The 23,646-nt window shown below is 36.4% G+C and overlaps 4 protein-coding genes and 1 pseudogene across 5 annotated transcripts; 2 read left to right on the top strand and 3 right to left on the bottom strand.

The window, feature by feature from the left end:
- Positions 1-679: 679 nt before the first annotated feature.
- Positions 680-6,594, bottom strand: LOC132184908 (uncharacterized). Its single transcript, XM_059598699.1, has 11 exons — positions 6,175-6,594; positions 5,924-6,010; positions 5,539-5,700; positions 4,842-4,930; positions 3,236-3,324; positions 3,022-3,125; positions 2,790-2,889; positions 2,639-2,714; positions 2,399-2,513; positions 1,160-1,691; positions 680-1,007 (listed from the first exon to the last, which is right to left on the bottom strand). Exons 1-11 carry the CDS (start codon positions 6,425-6,427, stop codon positions 914-916), a joined length of 1,701 nt encoding a protein of 566 aa, XP_059454682.1. The 5' UTR covers positions 6,428-6,594; the 3' UTR covers positions 680-913.
- Positions 6,595-7,092: 498 nt separating this feature from the next.
- LOC132184755 (probable transmembrane ascorbate ferrireductase 4) lies at positions 7,093-8,716 on the bottom strand. Its single transcript, XM_059598497.1, has 4 exons — positions 8,410-8,716; positions 8,286-8,337; positions 7,977-8,173; positions 7,093-7,543 (listed from the first exon to the last, which is right to left on the bottom strand). Exons 1-4 carry the CDS (start codon positions 8,557-8,559, stop codon positions 7,217-7,219), a joined length of 726 nt encoding a protein of 241 aa, XP_059454480.1. The 5' UTR covers positions 8,560-8,716; the 3' UTR covers positions 7,093-7,216.
- A 1,342-nt stretch (positions 8,717-10,058) lies between these two features.
- Positions 10,059-12,335, top strand: LOC132183662 (clavaminate synthase-like protein At3g21360; annotated as a pseudogene).
- A 1,743-nt stretch (positions 12,336-14,078) lies between these two features.
- Positions 14,079-15,914, top strand: LOC132183630 (clavaminate synthase-like protein At3g21360). Its single transcript, XM_059596990.1, has 3 exons — positions 14,079-14,444; positions 14,682-14,935; positions 15,569-15,914. Exons 1-3 carry the CDS (start codon positions 14,079-14,081, stop codon positions 15,912-15,914), a joined length of 966 nt encoding a protein of 321 aa, XP_059452973.1.
- A 335-nt stretch (positions 15,915-16,249) lies between these two features.
- Positions 16,250-21,823, bottom strand: LOC132184171 (protein decapping 5). Of its 2 annotated transcripts, none has more exons than XM_059597690.1 (8): positions 21,505-21,823; positions 19,916-20,016; positions 19,236-19,307; positions 18,214-19,152; positions 17,611-17,676; positions 16,954-17,154; positions 16,718-16,831; positions 16,250-16,643 (listed from the first exon to the last, which is right to left on the bottom strand). In XM_059597690.1, the coding sequence occupies exons 1-8, from the start codon at positions 21,650-21,652 to the stop codon at positions 16,497-16,499; spliced, it is 1,788 nt and encodes a 595-aa protein (XP_059453673.1). In that variant the 5' UTR covers positions 21,653-21,823; the 3' UTR covers positions 16,250-16,496. The 2 variants fall into 2 exon arrangements, with proteins under 2 accessions (XP_059453673.1, XP_059453674.1); XM_059597691.1 differs by having other exon boundaries at positions 16,718-16,828.
- Positions 21,824-23,646: the final 1,823 nt, after the last annotated feature.

The raw sequence follows: 23,646 nt of genomic DNA, 5'->3' as shown, positions 1-23,646 counted from the left end.
CAGAAATACTAAAGTATGAAAGAGACTTGATATGGAAACAAAAATAGATTTGGTTGAGCCTATGATAAGATTGGCAATACGTGTCATGTTTTCAAGTCCAACGGAATGAGGTCAAAACGCCAAAAAAAAAAAAAAAAAAAAGAAGAGTCCAGCAAAAGGAACCATCATCCATCTGTGTATATATCCAAGTCGTTTGGCCGAGGAATTTTGATGCGTGTGAATTTGTCAACAAGATATTTAAAAAAAAAAAACAAGACTACATAATTTTGTGGATGATAATGCAAAGTCGTTTTTCTGGTACATGAATTTTGTGGATTCCACTTTCCCCAATAGCCGCCGAAGCATTATCCAAATCCCAAGAGGCTCCTATAATTCCTGCCTTATTTAACCAAACCAGCATCATATGCAGCTAGCCTAAAGTATTTAAAATAAATTACATGCATAAAAATAAAGCTAAAACAAAAGGGAAATGGAGATTTATTTATTTTATTTATTTATTTATTTTTTTTTTGGTTTAGTAGTAACTAAGGACAATTTCCTCTAAACTGGATTGGGCAAAATTCTGTCAATCTAATTTATTAAACTAACATTTGTCCTTAGAGGATGTAATTCACACGTGCATTGAAGATTTGAACTTTTGATGAACTTTTACTAAAATCATCAATCCAGTTAACGCGAATCATCAAAACAGTGAGATAGATATAACTGTTCCACAAGGAACAACATAAATGATGGCTGTCATGCTGCAAAAATGGAGGAAACAAAAATCCCTCATTTCACTCAACATCAAACATTGTTAAAGTATTACAGAAAATCTCAGTACACAATAAAACAATCAGTGATTCCGCAAAGAGCCCTCTGCTAATTATTTTTACAAGCAACCACAAATCTCTGCCCTCAAGGGATAGGAATATCAAGCTTGGTTGTCCCATTTCCACCTTCGGCCAACCTCCTCAAGAACCTTGGCACGAGCTTGGCTTTTCCTAGCTTCATCCTCTACCCAAGATCTGCATTTGATGCTTCCATTAATGAGACTAGATGACCATGCTATGTTATAACACAATATGATCTTAACATATGGCACTCTACAATAGAATAATACCAATATGTTGTTTTAATAAATAAATAAATAAAAAATACCACGTTGTTGCTTCATTACCTAAGAATCCGGAGAGCTTCTTTCTCAGCTTCAAGTATAGATTTTGTATCAAGTAGTCCTTCCTGCTTGGTCTGTAAATCACTGAACATGTCCTGTAAATTATGCTGCTCACTAATATGCATAGACCTCTCAGATGCAAGCTTTTCTGACATCTCAGTAACCTCTTCCTTTAGACTGAGAACCAGTTGCCTCTGACAGTCCATAGCTGCCTTCTCCTTCAAATGCTCAGCGAAAATTTTCTCTTGAACAATCTTCTCCTGTTCCAAATCACTAACAGCAGCAAAATAAACCTTCTCCACCTCAAAACCACGGGTTTTCTCTTCAATCAGCTTCTCATCCCAAAACCTCTGTATATCTCCTCTGTCAAGCAACTCAGACCTAATATCTTCCATTTGAGCTTGCCTTGCAGAACTCTCAGCTTCTAGTCTAGCTAATTCAGTATAAATTGCTTCTACCATCCTTCCACTTGTCAGTGCCACCGCAGCTTGTGCTTTTGTTGAAGGTTTGTTTGGTTGAAGCCGCTTGCTGTGTCCTGCAAATAGTAAATTTGACACAGTTTTCTCAGTATATGTGAACCACTCCAACGCATGTGTGAGCATGTGAAAATAAAATGCTCAACTCCCTACATGGAAGGAGACTAGCAGAAGCCCCGGATTACACTCAACTCAACTAAGCCTTGATCTCAATTAAGGTGAGTGCATGCCTCAGATTATATACACAGAAAATCGTAATGAAGACTTACAATTTCTATATGGCAAGCGTAAAGGTATATGCTTATTGATGTTCTATGCATTGGTATTGGCACAAAAGAGGTAAGTATCAAGTTCTCATACCTTCAAATTGTTCTATGTTTTCTATGGGCTTACTTATGGATTTGCCCTAAACAGACCCTAAGAGTAACGAGTAACATTACTTTTTGCTTAGTTGGCTGAGACAGCCTTAAATTACGTAACTCATATCTTATATAACATGTGGAAATGATTGGCAGCGCTTTTATCTGTGAATGGTTGCAATTCACAAGAGCTCCCCAAATTTTACAAACAGGGAATTAAATCATATGAATAAATGTTCTTTAGCACATATTTGCTAATGTGATTTATAGGAAACAATTCATGTATATGTTGTCATTGATCTCCGAAAAACCTAATGTTAGGACATACATAAAAATAAGAGGGGAGGGGGGAAGGGGAGAGAGAGAGAGAGAGAGGGGGGGGGGGGGGGGGGGGGGAGGAGGACTACCAAAAACTTTTCTGAGTATGCTCTTGTCCCCAGCCAACATGTCCATAAAAAGTTCCACTGCTGCGTCTGAACTGATCTCCCTCACATCCAAAAAACCCAATTTTGTTTTTGATATCTGGACTGTAAACAAGTCAGGTTTTAAAAGCAATGACAGACTGATGAAGTGTCACTTTGATGTTTATTCAAAAGTTAACACCAGAAACAATATCTATTGAAGATCATATTTGAAATATTCTTTACCTGTTCTATGATGCCTGGTACAAGTTCATACTCTAGCTGGGCTTTCCAGTAAATGAGATCCTGCCGAGAGATAAACCTGCCCCACCAGACATGTTTTATTAAGTGGAAAGGAAATTTAAAAACATTAAAAAAGGTGGTGCACATATCGTACTTCTCAGGGGAAAAATGAACATCTCCTTGGCCTTCAGAATCATTATCAGTGGAGTTCCTCTGTGATAGCTTGCTGGGAATGACACCAGCCTCTGCAAGGGCTGAATGCCAAATCCAAATCCAAGAGCAAAGTTCAATATTAAGCAATTATCAAGCATATTTCCCTTTTTCTTCCCTCACCCACAAACGGCTCAAACATATGCCCTTGAAATAGCAGGCAGATTGAGTCTTACCTTGAATGGGCCCAAAATCTGGGTCTTCAACGCCTATATCATCAAATGCAGCAACTGTGGATCCTGAAAGTGAAATTGCTGGAATGATCCTGTACTTTGGATTCCTATTAAAGCCAAACAACAAATTCTAAGCCAAACCAACAGAGCATTAACAAAATTCTATATGTGTATGTGTCAAACATCTTTAAATTAATGAGCGTATATCAGTTACTACCTTTCCAATGATGAACTTATTCGAACTAGCCATCTTGCATATTCCCTTCTAGTGCACAACTCATCCGCCTTGACATCATCTTCAATGATCTGTATACCTTAAATACGGATATCTATGTTGAGAACTGGACCCAAAGCTTCATCCAAATTAGTATACAACATTATTCCTAAATGTTATAGAAAAAAGTCATACGTGCAGCAATTCAAAGGTTTTAAGACATACAAACCATTGACAATAAGGAGTCAATCACAATTTTAGTAAAGATAGATTGGAAGTCCATGGTCCTTTAGGAGAAGAACTTTAGAGTCTATTGTTTATTTTACGCATTAGCTGTCTAACAAACTACCGTTTATCCTAAAAGCCTAAACTAACAAGAAATCCTAAATTTAGTCCCCCTCAGGTGTGAGTCTAGGCACCCACTTAATGAATGGGATCTAACATGAAATTTTTAACTTTAAGAAAATGTAGAATAAAGACAAAATCCCAACTCAGGATTCTACTCTTTTTTTTTTGATAAGTAAAGATATATTATCAAGGCGCAAAGGGGCGCAACCCTAGTACACAGGGAGTATACAAGAGAGCGACTAAGAGGAAGAAAAAGAAGAAGAGAACATAGAAAGGAAATCAGGGAAGCTTATCACTAAGGGCGCTAGCCATCCAGCGGTCCAAGTGAAAAGGGTATACAAGAAAAAGTGTAGAAGATCCTCAATATTTCTAGACGAATCCTCGAAACATCTAGCATTTCTCTCGATCCAGATGCACCACATAAGGCACAGAGGAACCATCTTCCACACAACAGCGCTACGGGACTTGCCACCCGCCCACCAGGAAGCATACAAACCCCTGACACTCCCAGGCATCACCCAACACAAACCAAACCGAGAGAATACAGCATTCCACAAGGTACTCGCAACCCCACAATGAAGAAAGAGATGGTCAACTGACTCCCCATCCGATTCGCACATGCAACAACGGTTAATCACAATAATACCTCTCTTCCGAACATTATCCAGGGTTAGAATCTTCCCAAGCGCGGCCGTCCACGCAAAAAAAGCCACTCTCGAAGGAGCCTTGGTACGCCATATGCTCTTCCAAGGGAAAGGGGAATGATCTTTGGAAGCAAGGATTCTGAAATAAGATCTGACCTCAAATTTTCCTTTTCTAGAATCGTTCCACCACATCCTATCCTCCCCTACCCCTCGCATCAAGTGCGAGGGGAGGATTCTACTCTGATTTCAAGATAACAAAAACCCTAAACTAATAAGGAATGGGGAATTCAATAATTTAACCAATATTCTAAGATTGTCCACATGCATTTAATCTTCATGTATCTCTCACCTTTGTTCCTTATTTCCTCAAGCCAATATTAAACATTTAAGCAGCTTCAGAAGTCCTATATGACTTGTCCCACTATTTTTTTTTTTTAGGATAGAGACACACGATACTTCAGACTCCTTAATGCATTTAAAACTAATAAACAGCAAGAAACAAAAGTATAATGACTTAAATACCGCAATTATATAATTCAGTAGAGAATTTACACAGTTTATATAATAAATTTTGATCTCCTATAATCCCACTACAGACAATGATTCAAGAAGCAAACCTTCAGTTTCTTCATAACTGACAAAGCTTCCTGTTGAGTAGAATCCACACCAGCTGGTATTATAATACGGTCAAGCTTGCCCATAGATGCTGAACACAAGTTCCGAATCAGGACATTGAAAAATAAACAGAGAAAGTACCTTAGAATGCTGCTCAATCGAAATTATTTGAAAGGAAAAAAGAAGAAGAAGAAGAAGCTCCAACTCTCTTTGCCACTCTAACTATGCTAAATTCTAAAATCAACATAAAGGACCTTAAAAGATGAGCATGTACGGAGAACTAAAAAACAGGGGTAAATCCTTTAATTTTCCCCTTTTTTCTCACTTCAAGTCAATATTGAATAGATTAGCTCATGAAGGAGAAGACATAATCATATAGTAATGGTCCTTAGCAGCTCAGAACTAGCCAAGCTAGTAAAATAGGAAAATAGAACTGCTCCATAACTGCAAAATTATTCCCAGATGGCAGAAGCTGGGGAGTTTATCAAATATGGCTTAAGACGTGGGATAGCAGTTGACCTGTTGAATAAAGTCATTATGAATGAAAATTAAGTAACATTCTGCACAAGGTTATTATTTCAGATTTGACTTGGAGTTGAGAAATAAAAATAAGAGCATTTTCAGAAGCCCTTCTCCAATGATGCTTTTAAAAGACTCTCTAAAACATACAAATAAATTTTTTTTAGAAGTCAGTCTCACCAGTAGCATGCGGCATATTTTCTGGGGTTGAATCAGACACCAAAGTGCTCGCATCAGTTGCAGCAATGCCCGTAGTTTCGCCTTGATGATCACCTTTGTTTCCACCTGGACTTAATATCCCATGCAAAGTATGTAATGGACTACCCAACTGAAACCTAAAACCTACAAAACAACAATCCCACTACGCTCAACAGACAACACCGAATGCCCATCTCATTCATATTCATCTAAAAACCATCACCAGTATGTCAATTGATAGTGAATAAAACAAAAAGTGCCCAAATTGATTAAAAAAAAAAAATTCCAGTTATCAAAAAAAAAAAAAAAAAAAAAAGGAACAAAAGAAAAAATTAACTAGAATTTATCGAAAAAATATCAGTTGAACCTCTTCTTGATAGTGAGAAGTGAGAAATGGCAGCGAGTAGAATAGCTAGTGAAGCCCCAATTCCACCAATCACAAATATAGGCAAGCCTGCATATCAAAATAGCTCAATTTGAAAAGAAAAAAAAAAAATATATATATATATATATATATATATATATATATATATATATATATATATATATATATCACATCTTTAAGGAAATTAACTAAAAGGGCGTTTTGCATAATAGGAAAAGGAGTGGAATTTAAACCTGTCTTCTTCTTATGGAGCGGAGAGTCAACGATGGCCCAACCGCCGTACTCGTGGTTCGCATTCTGGTCCGGAGAGGACCACGAGAGCTCAAGGTTGCTCTCGGCGAGTGAGGCATAGAGGGGCGGCGTAGGGCTTGTGATTGTGGGTCTGGGAGTGCGGAGAAACGAGGGGGCAGTACGACGTCGTAGTAGGGGAGAGGGATTGTGAGTGGGGAAGAAGATAGATGATGAAGAAGAAGACGAGGAGCACATTTGTGATTGCGTTTTGGGTGAGTGGAGATTTTAGGGTTTAGGGATATAGGAATAATGGTGGTGGTGGTGCTGGTGTTGTTAGGCGAGATCGGACATGGGAGAGAGAGGTTTCGCCGTATGGGTTGGAAATGCTCAGTGTTTGGTGTTTATGGGATTCGGCTTTTGCTTCTGTATTTACAGCCTAGTTTTTTAAGGTTTAGATTTAATTTTTCTTTTTTTCTTTTTTCGTTTTTTATTTTTTATTTTTATTTTTAATATAATACTTGAAAATAAATCTGAATTCATAAAAATGCATCTAAGATCTAAGCCAAATCCCATATTTATGAACCACAACAAGACAAGAGTTGCTAACGCAACAAGTGCAACCATTGAGGTGGTTAAGGCGACAATATTGCTTAAAATTCTTCGAATCAATAAAATAAGATAGAAACAAAATAACAGTATACTGTCCAGCAATTTCTCTTATAAAAACAAATTACCATTATCAATCTTCCATGTCACAACATTGATAAATAGCCACTTTATCCCATCATACTTGACACGTCTATATCACTCGTCAAATTATTTTTATTGTACACATTTATTTTATATTAGTAGACGCGATATATGTGTTAAGTAATTTTTTATTTTAGTCACTTACAAAAATTTAGTTAAAACACGTCACATGAGTGTAAAATGACTGTAAATACTGGTATTAACAATATAATAACGTTTAGACAAGATTTTACATAAGCATCCACTATTTGAATGAGATTAATAAGAAGCAAAGTAAAAACAATTTTCAATTTTTTAAGACGACAAGCACTTGGCATCCGAGTAGACGAGTTTATTTGGAAGTGGGGTTTGGTGCTTTGGTGAAACGGCAGCCAGAATGACAATGCCGCTAAGAAGGGCCAATCCGAGGCCTAGGCCGTTTACAACCATGGACTCTGGACCGTGTCTGGATACATTTCTCCTGGTCTGCAAGAATGTCAACTTCTCTAGTAGCCCAGTCTCTGCTGTGGCCACGGCCAAACCATATGTGTAGAGGCCCAGGAAAACGTGCCAAGGCAGCACCCTTAGTCTTGCTGTACGCGCCTCTCCTCTGTGCCAGAAGCTCAGGAAACCCATCAACCACTGCATACAAATTGAAATTTTTCATATCATTTGGGCCCATTTCATGGATAATCCGAAGATGCAATGACAGTGATGACCTACATGCTTCCTCCTTCCAAAAACATCTAAAAGCATCTTTCCTTGATTATGTAGCTGACATAGACACAGCTTTGTCATGATTCTAATAAAAAGATAAAGGAGCTAGCTTCTCTCAAAAGAAACCAAACCACGAAACAATCATGAAGTCTTGTTGCTTTTTAATCTAAACAAGAAAAAAAAAAAAAAAATTAAAAGGGTTTGGTAATTGTGACTAATGAGTCACATTGGCATCAATCAAAATTAAACTAATTATTCATAGTCTAGATAATTCCCATTCTTTTTCCTTTTCTTAATTTTTTTTAAAATAAATAAATGAAGAAAAATTAGTAAAGCTTAGGGAATGGAAGAAGAGAACCTGAGCTCCAAAGAGGGAGACACATGTCAAGCCCATCCAAGAATGCAGACTAAAGAAATTAGCCACGATCCCATCCTCCCCCTGAAACTTTGTCCAAATCCCAAAAACCCCAGAAGCCAAAGCCACTCCTTGAAGACACAAATGCACAGATTTCTTGGAGTTCCTGGAACCAGGCAACCATCTATGCACCAGAATCGCTAGAAGCACAAAAACACAGCATCAAACAAACCCCATTATCTAAATTTACTCTTCATGCTCTAATACTGAACAAGAGGTTTCTAAATTCTAATTTCTGGGTTCTTTCACTACCTTCTCCACTGATGAGAATAAAACCAATCACCATGAATAAAGGATGAAGAGCCTGTTGAAAAAAAAAACCATTCATTTTTGTGCACATGCAAACAAGGAGAGAGACTCAGAGAGCATAACATACTGAAAAGATGAGGTATTGTTGGGAGGATGAGTGGGGAAGGAAGCTGGATTTGAAGGCAAGAGCCCAGAAGAGGACCAGCACCGCTACGGCAAGCCCTGAGACTCTGGCGAAGAAGAGGAGTGGGACTAGTGAAGGAGAGACAGCAGCCATGTGTGTTTGAACTTTGAAGCAATCTCCCAACTCTCAAGTGTATAATAGTGGTAGCATTGAGGAGCTACCGACAGCCGAGCTCTAGATCTACCCAAGTAGAGTATTGAGTAAAGCAATCAATCTTTGGAAACTGAAATCCTTTATTTAAAAACGTTTGGTTTTTTTTTTTTTTCTCTTTGTTTAACTAAATTGATTGAAATCGTCCTTCTCGAAGGTGATTTTTACTTTTTAATCCATTAATAATGGATACTCCGTAATCTTTAATACAAAGCTGTTTTTTTTTTTTTTTTTTTTTCTTTGTTTTGTAGTAGTGGCTTATGTAATTATGCTTGGCCCATTAAGGGGTCCCCTGGCCCTCCACTCACAGGTAGAGGGATCATGACTCGGGTCCAAAGATGGCATATCTGATATCCGCTGCCTTGGAGGGCCCACAAAGGTACGTGTTTGGGCCTATTTTTTTATTTATTTTTTTTTTAACTTCAATTAATATTCTTTTTGTGGTCATTGCAGATGGTATTGGGCTTTTAAGCTTCATGACTGTTGATTTTAGGTACACTAGCAAAGTACTGGGTTTTCCTGGGTTGGGTATCTGAATTATATATATTTTTTTAAAAAAAATAACATGTATTTTTAAAGAATATACATTTTTAATAGAGCATAGAGCATTGATTTTTACATTATTTTAAATAACCATATACATATACTTCTTGTTGGGGAGCCAAAATTTTTTATTTGAAAGTTTGAATTACGCTAAATAAATAATCATATACATATATAATCTCTTGTTTGTGTAGGGAGTTCGAACCTACGTAGATATATAATAAGCACATAAATATTTATAGTCTATTTATGTGCATGTATACACATTTATATAAAATAAAACTAACAAGTCTTAAGTGTATTTGCGCTTTTTAAAAGTCAAGTTTATAGATGTTTTACTTCAAAATCAAAGCATGTTCGAGACGCATCCCGAGTTTAAAATTAAAAAGATTTGACATAAGAATAGACATGTCATATGGGGAGTCAAAAATTAAACATATGATGGGACCATAGTATAAAAAGTAATATTTTTATAAAAAAAATTTCAAAATTGTTTGAGTTGCGGAAGACCCCAAGACCATATATGGTTTGTCCGCCCCTGCATCTTCTATACAAAGCATTACAAAAAGGACAATCGTTTCTTTTTATGCACTTGGGACAAAAGGGCTCAAGACTGCCATGCGAGCATTTGTCAAACCCAAGGTTTATTATTGGACCTCATCGTCAAAGTTCATATGTCTACGACAAATTGGTGGTAGCTCCACTCCATTATTTTTGTTGCAAGGCGGCAACAAGTCTCTAGCTACCAAACCAAACAAATATTGAAAAAACCAATGACCAAACCAACCTGTTTTTCATATATAATCCCATAGAGAATTGATAGAAATGAAGAACCCCCACAAACACAATAAGCAATTTTGAGAGAGAGAGAGAGAGAGAGAGAGAGAGAGATCAGAGCAATGGAATTTTCTTGCAAGGCGTTCAAGGTAGGCAAATGTGAGGGCCAAAAAGTGGTGGATGGTGAAACCATGCCCCTTGTGTTACATCCTTCAGAGCCCAACAAGGCTGACATGGATTCCCTTCTCTCTGCTGTCAAAGAAAAGAAGGAGTGGTTTGAGCAAATGATCATCAAGAACAGTGCTGTCCTTCTTCGAGGCTACAACGTTAACAATGCCCAGGATTTCAATGAGATCATAGAAACCTTCGGCTGGGATGACATTCGTTATGTTGGGCCAGCGCCGAGGACACAAGTTTACAAACGAGTATGGACGGCTAACGAGGGACCCCTCTCCGAGTTCATCTACTATCACCATGAAATGGTTTTGGTAAGTCGTATATAATTATCAGACGTCACACCTTATTATCACACTAATAGATTTGGTAAGTCGATATGATGTGTTTTGAATCACTTTTTTCTTTTTTCTTTTTTAAGCGGCGACTTAAAATTTATTACATTAGCTTGTCTTTTTAGGAATAGGATCTTCTCCAATTGAAAATGAATTAGAGAATATCTAGTTTATGGCTGAAATTTCTTAGCTTCTTAGAAATCCTAAAGCCATAAATAGGACACATGTCCACTAATCAAAAATAATAATAAAATATTATTTTAGATTTAAAAATAATAATAAAATATTAAAAAATATTTTTAAAAAACTAAGGGTGGCAGCCCAACGGGGGTGGTCCGATACCTAGGGCCACCATTATTATTATTATTATTATTATTATTATTATTATTTTTTAATTTTTTTTTTTTTTTTAAGTTTGGCCCTAGGGGGTGGCCGGACCACCCTTAGTCTTTTTAAAATATTTTTCTAATTTTTTATTATTTTTATTTTTATTTTTTTAAAATCTAAAATAATATTTTATTATCATTTTTGGTTAGTGAACATGTGTCCTATTTATGGTTTTAGGAACTGAATATTTTAAACTGGAGAGGATCCTATTCCATCTTTTGATGGGGTATAATAAATGCGTGTGAAAAGTAACATTATTTTATGAGTAATAATATTATTTACACTTATTTCATATATATCGGCGGACTTGGAATGTTTTAAGTAACTTTATATATGGGAAGCTTTTAACAAGCTTTATTATCTCTAACTCGTCAGATAAAGGAATCTCCAAAAAAAGTAATTATTTTCTGTGAGGTACCATCCCTCGAAGGTGGACAGACCCCCTTCGTTCCAAGCTTCCGTGTAACAGAAAGAATGCTAAAGGAGTTGCCAGAAGCTGTGGAGGAAATGGAGGATAAGGGGCTAAAATACACATTCATAGCTGTTAGTAGGAATGATACATCTTCCATGAGGGGTAGAGGCTGGGAGGATGCACTTGGAACATCAGATCGCGCAGAGGCTGAGAAAAGGTATAAACAATCTACATTAATGCATAAGGAAGCTACCACTTAATGCCTATGCATATAATGTTAGTGTTGCCCTTAAAAGCTTATATATTCGCCGGTTATATATAATATTTTGAATTCAAAACTTCTGTTAAGATACTACGTTAAAAACTTAAGCTAATGAAAAATAATGAATTTAATCGTTTAATTAATATTCTAGCACACTTGACATAAATCAATATCCATATATAACCTATATTAATTATCTTTTTACCAGGCGGGTCTAGTTGATTTATCACTTAAAATAAGTCTATTAATCTGATTTTAGTACCAACATGCATTATGATTCGGGTTAGGGTTAGAGATTCTAAGCAAATTTATTGTCTTAATTAATAGCAATTTAAGTAGTAAATGTGAAAGAGTTTTATAGGACTCACCTATCTGAACAAGTCTCAAACAGGAGGACGGGCTGTAAAGACACATTAGCTGAAAATCTGAATCCGTGGTTAGACCACTTGGAATTGAAATCTCATATGGAAGTTTGTGTCGCAGGGCCAAAGCACTAGGGATGGACATGGAGTGGCTGCCAAATGGGTCAGCGAAGACAATATTAGGCGCGGGATCTTTAACAAAGGTGTTTGATGGAAGAAAAGGAAGGAGAATGTGATTTAACACATTAGTGGGCATGCATGGGAAGGAGCACAGCCCAGCCATGATGGCAGACGGGACAGAAATCCCAACAAAAGTAGCAAAGAGATGTGAAGAAATCATTGAAGAAGAGATTATCCAATTCAAGTGGGAGAAGGGTGATGTTCTCTTCGTTGATAACATGGCTTTGCTTCATGGAAGAAGGCCCGCCCTTCCTCCCAGAAGAGTCCTGGTTGCCACATGCAAGTAGTTTCATCTCTGGATCTGTCATCTATCTAATATATATCTATCTATAGATATAAAAAATGCGCTATCAATCAATAATCAATGTCTCTTTTTCATTTAAGAGACGCATGGAGCTTCTAGCTAATTGGTTACTGCTACTTGTTTTGATTTTAAGGATTAAACATGTGGTCAGCACATCTTTGTTCTTTTGCTCTTATTTTGTTATATTTACATATATTTGTTCAAAATACATACATACGCGTGCGCGCGCACATATATATATATATATATATATATAGAATTACAAGTTTGTTAATTGGAAATGTTCTGATCACCATATATATGTCAAGCCCAAGGTTAATTATTCGACCTCAAGTTCAAATTGTTGTGGCGGCTCTAGTCGGGGCATCATCCTCAGGCAGGGCCGGCCCAACTGCTAGGCAAGTTAGGCCGGCGCCTAGAGCCCCGATTTCATAAGTCCCAAATTTTTTTTCTAAGGCAAAAAAAAAATAAAATTTAAGACCCTCAACACGCTTAAAAAAAATATTATTACTTGTTTATAATATCAAGGCCCTTAACATGCTTTCTTGAGGCTTTCAATGTGCTTTAAAAAAAATATATATGTTATTTGTTTGTAATAATGAGGCCCTTAACATGCTTTCTTAAGGCCTTCAGCATGCTTTAAAAAAATAATTTTATTTTTTTATAATATTGAGACCCTCAGCATGCTTTCGCTGCACAACAACCACAACTGACAAGGCCCACAACATGCTTCCTTGGCTGTACAATAAAAAATATAACAATAAAACTACAACTAGTTTTATTGTTCTATTATATATATATATATAAATCGTGTTTGTTTAATTTTTTAATATTTTTAATCAAATATTTCTACCAAAAAATATGCATCTGGATATGAAAAACTTAAAAAAAAAAAAAAGAAGTAGAAAAGCTGATTGAATCTCAAAGAGGAGTTCTAAATAAATTTGTTATTAGCAATAAACAAAATATAGAGGATAATTTAGGTGAAAAACTTGTAAATGAACAAGAAATTCATCAAAAAGAATTAGAAGATAATGAAAATACTATTGATATAGCTAAGTCTATTGGTATAAATATTTGAATAGTATCTAACTCTATCCCTTTCCTCATTTGACTAGGAAAAAAAAAACTTTATTGTTACAAATATTTATGACTCAAGCCAAAAGAAAAATATTGATGCAAAATTAAGGAATTTATTAGTAGAAAATGGGTCCAATAAGATAGTAATATAGATTTTCCTAAAGATGAGAACTCTAAGCATTTTTTTAGTACATATTATATACGGAAATTATCAAATGGGGAGAAGCATAATAGAAAATGACTAGTTTATTCAAAAGATTTAGATAGAGTATTTTAGAGAGAATAATAATTTTTAAATAAAAAAATAATAACAATAATATTAAAATAAATATTATTTAATATTCAAATATTTTAAAAATTAAAGCTCCATTTAAAGGTAGCTCTAAAAACTATTAGGCCAGCCCGGTCCTCAGGAGTCGGGACAAACATATAAAAGGCCACTTCATTAATTATTTTTGTAGTAAGACAGCAGAAGCCATGTGATAATTATAAAATGACATGAAGAATATTGAGAAAACCAGTGAAGAAACCAATATGGTTTTCGTTCCGATCCATGCGTTGCTCTTCAAATATATATATATAATCCCATGGGCCATAGTCATATATACAAGTGATTAACCCCAGTAAACGAAAACAATATCGAGCCATGGAATTTTCTTGCAAGGCCTTTAAGGTAGGAAAATGTGAGGGCCAAAAAGTGGTGGATGGTGAAACCATGCCACTAGTGCTACAACCTCCGGAGCCGAACAAGGGTGACATGGATTCCCTTCTCTTTGCTGTCAAAGAAAACAAGGAGTGGTTTGAGCAAATGATCATCAAGAACAGTGCTGTCCTTCTTCGAGGCTACAACGTTAACAACGCCCAGGATTTCAATGAGATCTTAGAAAGCTTCGGCTGGGATGATGTTCGTTATTTCGGGCCAGCGCCGAGGAAACATGTTTACAAACGAGTATGGACGGCTAACGAGGGACCCCTCTCCGACTCCATTTACTACCACCATGAAATGGTTTTGGTAATTAAAGTTATCGTACCACAATTCTCAAAAAACTTTATTTTTAGTAATATTATTTTATTTATTTGTGATATATATATTGCCACACCAACATAGTGAAATATTTGTGAGATATGAATGTAGTATATAGCTAGCATTAATACTCGATCTTCAAATATATAATTTAGATGTGAAGTTGTAAGAGTTGACCAAAGAACATGTGTTGATAAGCTTTATATATTATGTCTAACGGATCAGATTAAGGAATCTCCAGGAAAGGTAATTCTTTTCTGTGAGATACCAGCCCTTGAAGGTGGACAGACGCCCTTCGTTCCCAGCTTCCGTGTAACAGAAATGATGCTAAAGGAGTTTCCAAAAGTTATGGAGGAAATGGAGGAGAAGCGGTTAAAATACACGCTCACGGCTCTTAGCAAGAATGATAAACCTTCCATGAGAGGTAGAGGCTGGGAGGATGTATTTGGGACATCGGATCCCGCAGAAGCCGAGAGAAGGTATAAACAATCTACAATGCATAAGAAAGTTACTACTTCGTGGTTGTGTATAGTGTACTTCTCATATATGTATAGCTGCTTGAACTTTCAATATAGGTAGGAAATGTATGCTTGTGCTCTTTCTGTTAAATCACTAGTCTAGTGGGGAATTCGTTCTAGGATCATTGCTTTGATGTGTCTGGCCCGTCCTTTATCCACCTTTGGGAAGTAGGTCGTGTGACAAAACACACACACGCTTCCCTTTACTCTATAGGGCATTATCATTAGTTGCAAGGTTTGATGGCCCCAAATTGACTTGGCTCCCATCTCGTTGTAGGGTTTCAAACCTCACCTCACTCCTCATGTGTTAATTTGTAGATTGTGATCTCAAGCACGAATCCCTACATGGCGCCTATAGTAGGCCCGCCGCCCTACCTAAACTAATCATATTATCAATTACGAAGTTCGAACTTAAGACTTCTATTATGATACTATGCTAAATCACTAATTATTCTAAAAACTTAAGCTGATAGAAAATGTTAAATTTAATCATTTAATTAGTATTCTAACACTCTTGACATAGATCCTTTATATTATGATTAGGGTTAGAGCACTTGAAATTTAAATCCCATATGGAAGTTATTGTTGTGACAGGGCTAAAGCACTAGGGATGGACATGGAGTGGCTGCCAAATGGGTCGGTGAAGGCAATATTAGGCCCGGCATCTCTAACAAAGGTGTTTGATGGAAGAAAAGGAAGGAGAACGTGGTTTAACACATTAGTGGGCATGCATGGGAAGGAGCACAGCTCAGCCATGATGGCAGACGGGACAGAAATCCCAGAAAATGTAGTCAAGAGATGTGAAGAAATCGTTGAAGAAGAGAGCATCCAATTCGAGTGGGAGAAGGGTGACGTTCTCTTCTTTGATAACTTCGCTTTGCTTCATGGTAGAAGGCCCGCCCTCCCTCCTAGAAGAGTCCTTGTTGCCACATGCAAGTAGTTTGACTTCTGGATCTATCTAATATCTATCAATCAATAACGTGTCTTTTTACATTTAAGAGACGCATGGTGCTTCTTGATTACGTGTACTGCTACTAGTTTTGATTTTAAGGATTAAACATGTGTTAATCACATCCTTGTTCTTTTGCTCTTTGTTGCTTCTTCAAATACAACTATACAAGCCCCCAAAGAAAGAAAGTCTCAAAATAATACTTACAGAGTGCACTTTACCAGTGATTTCACACAATAAATACGCCTTTTTAAACAAAATAGCAGAAAATATCCCGTCGGTTGGAAAAAAGGAAAAACCTTAGATGGCACAAGTATTTCTTGCACTGCAAGCAGAACGTTTATTTCATTACCTCCAATAAAGGACAGTTAGATTCGGGAAGTAGATTAAGACAAATTTGAAATCAAAATGCATATCCTACTCTTTATTTTCTAGACGATAAAAACAAAAAAAAACAAAAAACAATTATAAAAAAACACAACCAAAACAAACCCAGCCCTAAACCTGTTTGCTGTTGTGAGCAGACGGGCTTCATATTTACCCACTATATCATTTCAATAGACCTAGTGCTACCTAAGGCGCACGACTGGAGATGGCTCGCCCCCGCCCCCTCCCAGCATATCCATAATTCCTTCCATAATAACCACCACGAGAACGACCACCACGCCCAGGTCCACGACCTCCTCGACCACCCCGATACCTTGAGAATTCACCAAAAGTCTGCACACACAAACAGGCCAACATATTAGACATAATCCTCAAAACTTGGAGGGGCACAAATCAAAGAATGTTACCTCTGTGTCTATCTTCATTTGCTCGGAGAATTTTGTCCTTCCATTATGTGATTCACGATCAAATGCATTGCCGGAGAGGGAATCGAAGAAATCATCCTTATTATAGACAGGCTGCTGACATACAGAAATAATCAATTATAATGTCAGTAAAAAGCCGAAACAAGTTTCTTTTTTTCCTAACAAAACTCAATTTAGCCACATAGTCACATGGTGATACAGAGGACAGCAAATCTCACCTTGACCTCTAACTTTGACAATTGAGCATCATCATCATCTTGAATATCATCTTCATCACTAACTTTTTCATCTCCTTCTTTGTCCTTTGAATAAAATTTATTACCCTTACCAAGATGGCCCCACACTTCGTCCTTCTTGAATTTCTCATTCATAGCTATAAAATCAAAATCTTCAGTGAATTTTGTCACTGGACGTGAACTCTGCACAGCCAACAATCAAATTTTCAAGCCAAAATCCCATTCAATCAAAGAAACTAATCTTAAGAAATGATTGTAACATTGATTGGATCATCTCATACAAGATATAAAATTTTTTAAAAACACAAACTGCATAACTCTCTCACAAAAAAAATATCTTATGCTTCAATTTCCAATTTGAAATATCATTTTGTGTTCAAGCCTTTTTTTTTTTCAAAAAAAAAAAAAATTATTTCTTAACACATTATCTCCTGATAAAGAAAAAAAATTCAACAGGTCACCGCTCAATCTTTTGAGCAATATAAACATAGTCATTGGAATAAAAAACTAGAATCTTGAAAAGTAGAACTCTTGATTAAACTAATTCAATAATTAAAATCTTCAAGCGAGTTTTCAGGTTGCAAGTTTGATATACAGCCAGTAAACCAACTTAGTTTTACAACGCAAAAGTTTTATTACCCCAGTTCCTCTTCCTCTATCACGTCCCCGGTAACCCTGACGAGGTTGGAAAGGAATTCCATTTGGCTGGAAAGAGACACAGAAAATCTATGTCAGCATCCTCATCAAGATATCAATATAAGCATCATGTTTTTTAACCATTGTCTAGTATAGAAAAGGAATAAGTTCAATTAAATTCACAGAAGAAAAAACAATTAAATGGGGTTAGCACGTGTAGCAGCTTGTGAAAAACCTACAAATCAAGCTTTCCACATCCAGCAGTAAATTTCACATGAAAGATAAAGGAAGAGAAACCAAACAAAAACTGCAAGAGTTTAAAGTGCTTAAGCAACTTGCTTCAATCCCAGACAAGTTCAAATAAACTTGATCTGACACCCATAGGTATTATGAATAAAGCTCATGAAAATACAAAAAAAGTTTGTTAGATGGCAACCAAGGTTCCTGGGGGAGGTTCGCTCCACCTGTTTTCTCACACTCAGCAATTCAAACAACGAAGCACGTGGACAATTGGACCAGACTAGAAAGTATGAAAGTTATCAAGCCCATGGATAATTGGAAGAAGCCCGTTAGTAATTGGACACACACACAATGTAACAGGATCACCTTTTGTGCAACTCGTGAAGGTACTGGTAACGGCAGTATCGGCGGCTGAGCTTCTGCTGATATTGGCACTGTTGGCTCTGCTGATGATGATGACGATGATACTTGAATCACCTCTAAATCCTTATGTGCTGTTTGTGAAGTTTGCGATGAAGAAACTGCAGCAGGTACAGGCTGCAACAGCTGACCTGGAGTTACCAATGATGGTGCAGGTGTTTCTGTGCGAATAGAATTGGATTTCCCAACAATAGAGGAGGTAGATTGGGACGAGGTTTGAAATGACAAGATTGGACCAGAAATTGCACTAGGTTTGTTCGAGATTGGTGGCACAATAGCATTTATATCCAGACTAGGAGTAGCCAAAGGAGCCAGAGATGGCAAACTAGAACTTTGTACGACTGCTGGAAGGCCAGAATTAGGTGGTGGCTTGTTAGGCACTGAGTTTCCTAATGTTTCAGAAGCTAGTGTAGCTGAAGGCACCAAAGGCAGTGTTGATGGTGCCAAGGAATTGGGTATAAAATTCAGGGAACCAGAACTGGCAGGAGGCATAGGAGATGGAACTTCAGGTAAGTTTGAAGCTCCAGTGGGAATAGGGGCATTAAAATTAGGATATTGTATTGGCTGCTGCATTGAAGGCGGCATTGGCAGCCCAGGTGGTGGACGAAGCAAAGATTGTTGATGCAAATGTGGAAGCCCAGTTGGGGGGCCATAGTATCCTTGCCAGTACATTGGCATAGCAAGCCCAGGACCATTTGCACTAGGAGGAGGTGGTGTAGCTCCCCAAGACCCTATATTACCTCCAGGTTGGAATAGTGGCAGGCCACCTTGGAAATTTGACCCATGGAGTCCCAACTGTGCATTATGGGAACTAAGATCCGTCAAAGACCCACTACCGGCAGGAGGCAAGCTTGTAGATGTAGAAACTGGGCGAGGATAGTGAGTCTGCATAAGAAATTAAAAAGAATTCAGAATGGTGTAGCCTGATTTAACTTATAATGTGACAAAAAGGTCTTCATTCCAATTACCTGAATAATTGCTGGATCATTGTTTATAGGTGCTGTAGGCTGAACCGGTGGAGAAGCTTTAACCTGTAAATCCTGTAAAAAGAAACTTCAAGAATGTTTGAGGACCATTCTACTCACATAAATATATCAACCAACATAAAATACCATGCGTTAAAAGTTGAATTTAGAGATAATATCTGTAATGTTCTTTTTTTTTGTTCTTTTTTGAAAAAGGTAAAACTTCAGTGTTCAATGTAAGAGTCATTCAAAACAAGAGCTAAAAACTGTCAACTATTACATAAAAGCATTCAAGATCAGGCCTCTTATTGCTGGGCAGCTAATTTTCTCCGAATCTTGTAGTCATATTGGCTCCATGGTGATCTATCTTTGAGAATTATCAAACTCAAATTTGATATGTTTTCACCAATGCATAACCAAACGGCAAAAATAACTGCTCTGCTTTAAGGGTCATTAAAAGTCAATGACAAAGCCCAAGTAAAAGTGCATCTCTGTCGCAGTTATCTCAACTCATCAAGCATACAAGGTCAGATCTGATACGTGGAACCACTAGAAACAATGTATTGACTTTCTCCCAAAGAATAATTCACACTTTGAAATTATTATGCATATAAGCATATTACTTGAATAAATATACCATGCAAACAATCAGAGCATTTAAAGAGTGTCTATACATAAGATACCTTGATGTCACTCCCACGGAACAGTATATATTCATAAATTTTGTCGCCTGGAGGAACTTGTGGGCCATCTTTTTTCCTTCCTTCTGTTCCATATGATCGTACTGCCACATGAAAAGAGACAAAACAAGAATGACCAATCCACCTATAACATTTCTTAAATATATAATAGATCAGACAGAGAAACAAAAACAGTACCTAAAAAGAGAGCTATATAACAAAAACAGTACATGAAAAGAGAGCTATATATTGTTTGATGAATACACATTATGGCCCAAATATAAAACATTTACAATCGCCTGGAATTGTTGTGTCCTCCATATTAGTTGCTCAAATTCACGTTTTCATGGATAAATAATAATAGAGACTAATAGAGGTAGTACCAAGATCAACTGAGACTTTTTTTTTTTTTTTTTTTGATAAATACCAAGATCAACTGAATCAACTGAGACTTTGACAGGGATACAAATATTATCTCATCAACTGAGACTTTTAACAGTTGAGATCCAGTCTTTACTGAGGCATTCTAATATCGTGACTCCCCAGTCACAAGACTAACTAACCCAAGCCTGTCACTATGACAAACCGGTATAACCTTCATGAAAAATATCTCTACAGACAAACTAATCTTCCAATGACCGCCCGTGTAGTCCACATATCAAACATCTTGTCTTCTTGTTGTGAAAGCACGTGTAAATGTCGAATCCCACATTGAGGAAAAATAAAAAAAAGAGAGTAGTTGTTATACATAAGTGGACCTAAACCCATTAGCTTAAGCTTTTGGGTTGGTTTTGTGTCCGAACATGTATATTAACGTGCTCTTTGTGGACTCTCTCCCTAACACTTGGCATGCTTACTCAACCCACACCCTCTACAAATAAGAGGTTACGTTTTAAATAAACATGCGACTTCACAACAAACTTGTTTCATTCTTCTTTTACTTCTTAAGCAAACTCTCACTCCCAAAACACATGGAAACAACTTTTTGCCATTTATTAGTTGTTGGGAATCAAGATATTGAGCAACCATTCAACTTAATTGAAACATTGAAAAGCATTCACTGAAACGGTAGAATTAGATGTAAAAGTGAAATCGATATACATATGAAAGTAAATGTATTTGAACAAAAACAGTTTTTGACCACTAAAAGCAACACAAACAGTTTCCCAGCACCTGACGGACTCTAAGTCGATAAGCTAGACTTTCGCCAATTACGCCAAAAGGCACAATTCCAAAAGCCCAAATCCTGCCAAAGCATCCAAATGTGACACTAATGAACAGCACGCCAAAACATTGCAAAACGAGCTTAATTACAGAGTCAATAACATGGACAAGATTCAATTCGTGATTCACACTGGACCCTCTAATTTAATAATAAGTAAAATCCAACAAGGATGGGCATAAAGAAGTAAAACTAAAAGTCTACAATATGCCATCAGGATTCAATTTAGTTCTAGAAACGCATCCTACCAGTTACACTATCTCAAAAAAATCTACATAGAACGAAACGCCGCAATCCACAAAATGGAAATAAATCCAAGAAAATCGTAAAAAAAAAAAAACAACAACAAAATCAAAAATGAAAACGTTACCGTTTCTGAGAGCAATACTGGACTCATCGGCGTTGATTTGGTGGAGAACGCCCTCGTATCTGATTTCGCTCTTGGAAGTCAAGCTTATCAAGCTCCCTATGTACGAATCCGCCGCTGAGCTCGATCTCGACGCACTTTCCGACGCCATACTCTTCCAATTCCAATCATAAACTACAATAACCCTATTATGATTAACACACCCAAACACGCAGGGCGCGCGCGCGCGAGAGAGAGAGAGAGAGTAGGGTTTAGGTTTTGGGGGCCGCGGGTTGTGGCTTCTGTGATTATCCCTTCCTGTGTCGTGCAAAATGAAGATCTAAATAGCGCCTGCTCTTTGCGTCTTCTGGCAAATTTTATGGATTTTGACCAAGTGGCCAATGGGAAAGCGCCACGCTGGAAGGTTTTGGACTGGCTGGTCTATTTGGCTGAATTGAGGAGAAGTTTGGTCCAAAATCCAAATCGTACTGGGGGAAAAGGGAGAAAGTGCTGTACTTGTTTCCAAACACTGGATTGGGGTTTGCGCACGTAGGCAGAGTGGCGATACAATTGGAGTGTGCAACTGAATGCCAACACATACTTACGATTGCAAATTTGCGATTGGATCGCATTTGAATCCTACAACAAGACTACAACTACAAGAGTAACAAGCACATTATAATAGTATGAGATGTTCCTAAGAATCTGGTTACACTAGCATTAATGTTATATATCACCCTCACATCCTTAAATTTAGTGTGACATCGTCCTTTATGATTAATCTTTTGGTTAAAAACATCTTGGCACACATAGACTTTGGGAATCGATGTGAGGGCCGGGTTTGGGACGATGAATAAAATTTTACTAAATTCAAGGATATTAACTAATTAAGGTGCCTAAGCCAATGGTTCCAAAAAAATATCTCATGCCATTTGGTGGTCCATAGTAAGATTCTTAAAATTAAAAAATAAATAAATAAATCTTATGCAATATCATTCCATACGACTTTGCATGTAAGGAAAAAAAAAAAAAAATCTCTAACATGTAGACATGCGGTTATGGGAAAATTGACTAGGTTTTTGGTCTTAAAATGGAAAATCTTAATTAATCATGTGATAATGCTAGGTGTTATAGAAGATTTGAAATCAACTTTCCCATGCAACAAATTTAGTGTTTTAAATTTTCTTAATACCCGATCAAGTCCTGGCGGATCCCGATCAAGTCCCGGGCGAGTTCATTTTCCAAAATTTCATGATTTTCTTTTGCATTGAATATTTTGTTTTAAGATTTGGTTCTTCACTTTTGAATTTAGTTATTCCATATATATATATATTACAAAACGCCAGCCAATGCTCTCTAATTTACCATCATAGTAATAACTTGCATTAGCTTATTATTATTATTATGAATTATTGAATTTCTTTATGTATTAGTTGATGCTAATTGATCCCATGCATGTTCGGAAAAATTGTTCTTCCATATGCAGATCGATTAGAAAAACTTAAGCATGGACAAATTAATTAATTTTGAATTTTCAAAAAAGAAGAATATTATTTTTAAACAAAAAAAATAAAATATAGAAATTAAAATGATTATTATTTATTTAATATTATATACTATTATATTTATATATAAATTAATATATAACATGTATTATATATGTTTGAAATTCTATAAGATTTAATAAATTAGTTTAATATATAGTTTATTAGCTACTTAGTAAATAGCATAGTAACACATATGAAAATAGTTTTATAAATTATTATATTAATTAGTTTTATACGTGATACAATGATATATTCACATGCCCCTCTTGTTTTCCCCCTTTTCTTCTTAATTCGATTATTTGACCCTAAAAAAAAAAAAAAAATCATAATACATTGACAGCATTAAATTAATAAAATAAATTATTTGATAAACGTGAACAACAGAAAGAACAAGTATTATTTCATTTTTTTTTTAAATCTCAAATCATCTTTTATTTCATTCAAACGAAATTCTAGAGAACAAAAAGAGCAAATTGGTCTAGGGATACAATGTCAAAAACACGAGTAGGAATCTCTTCCATCCATATTCAACTGATCAAAGACTAAAAGAGTAGATGATCGATCGATTATAAAATAAAAGGCGCCTAATATAATAATTTTTCAATTTAGTGGAGTAACT

Source organism: Corylus avellana, chromosome ca6 (assembly GCF_901000735.1).
Source record: "Corylus avellana chromosome ca6, CavTom2PMs-1.0".
In the NCBI taxonomy this organism is placed as follows: Eukaryota; Viridiplantae; Streptophyta; class Magnoliopsida; order Fagales; family Betulaceae; genus Corylus; species Corylus avellana.
The sequence above is the reverse complement of the archived record's forward strand: the minus strand, read 5'-3'. Positions and strand labels throughout refer to the sequence as shown.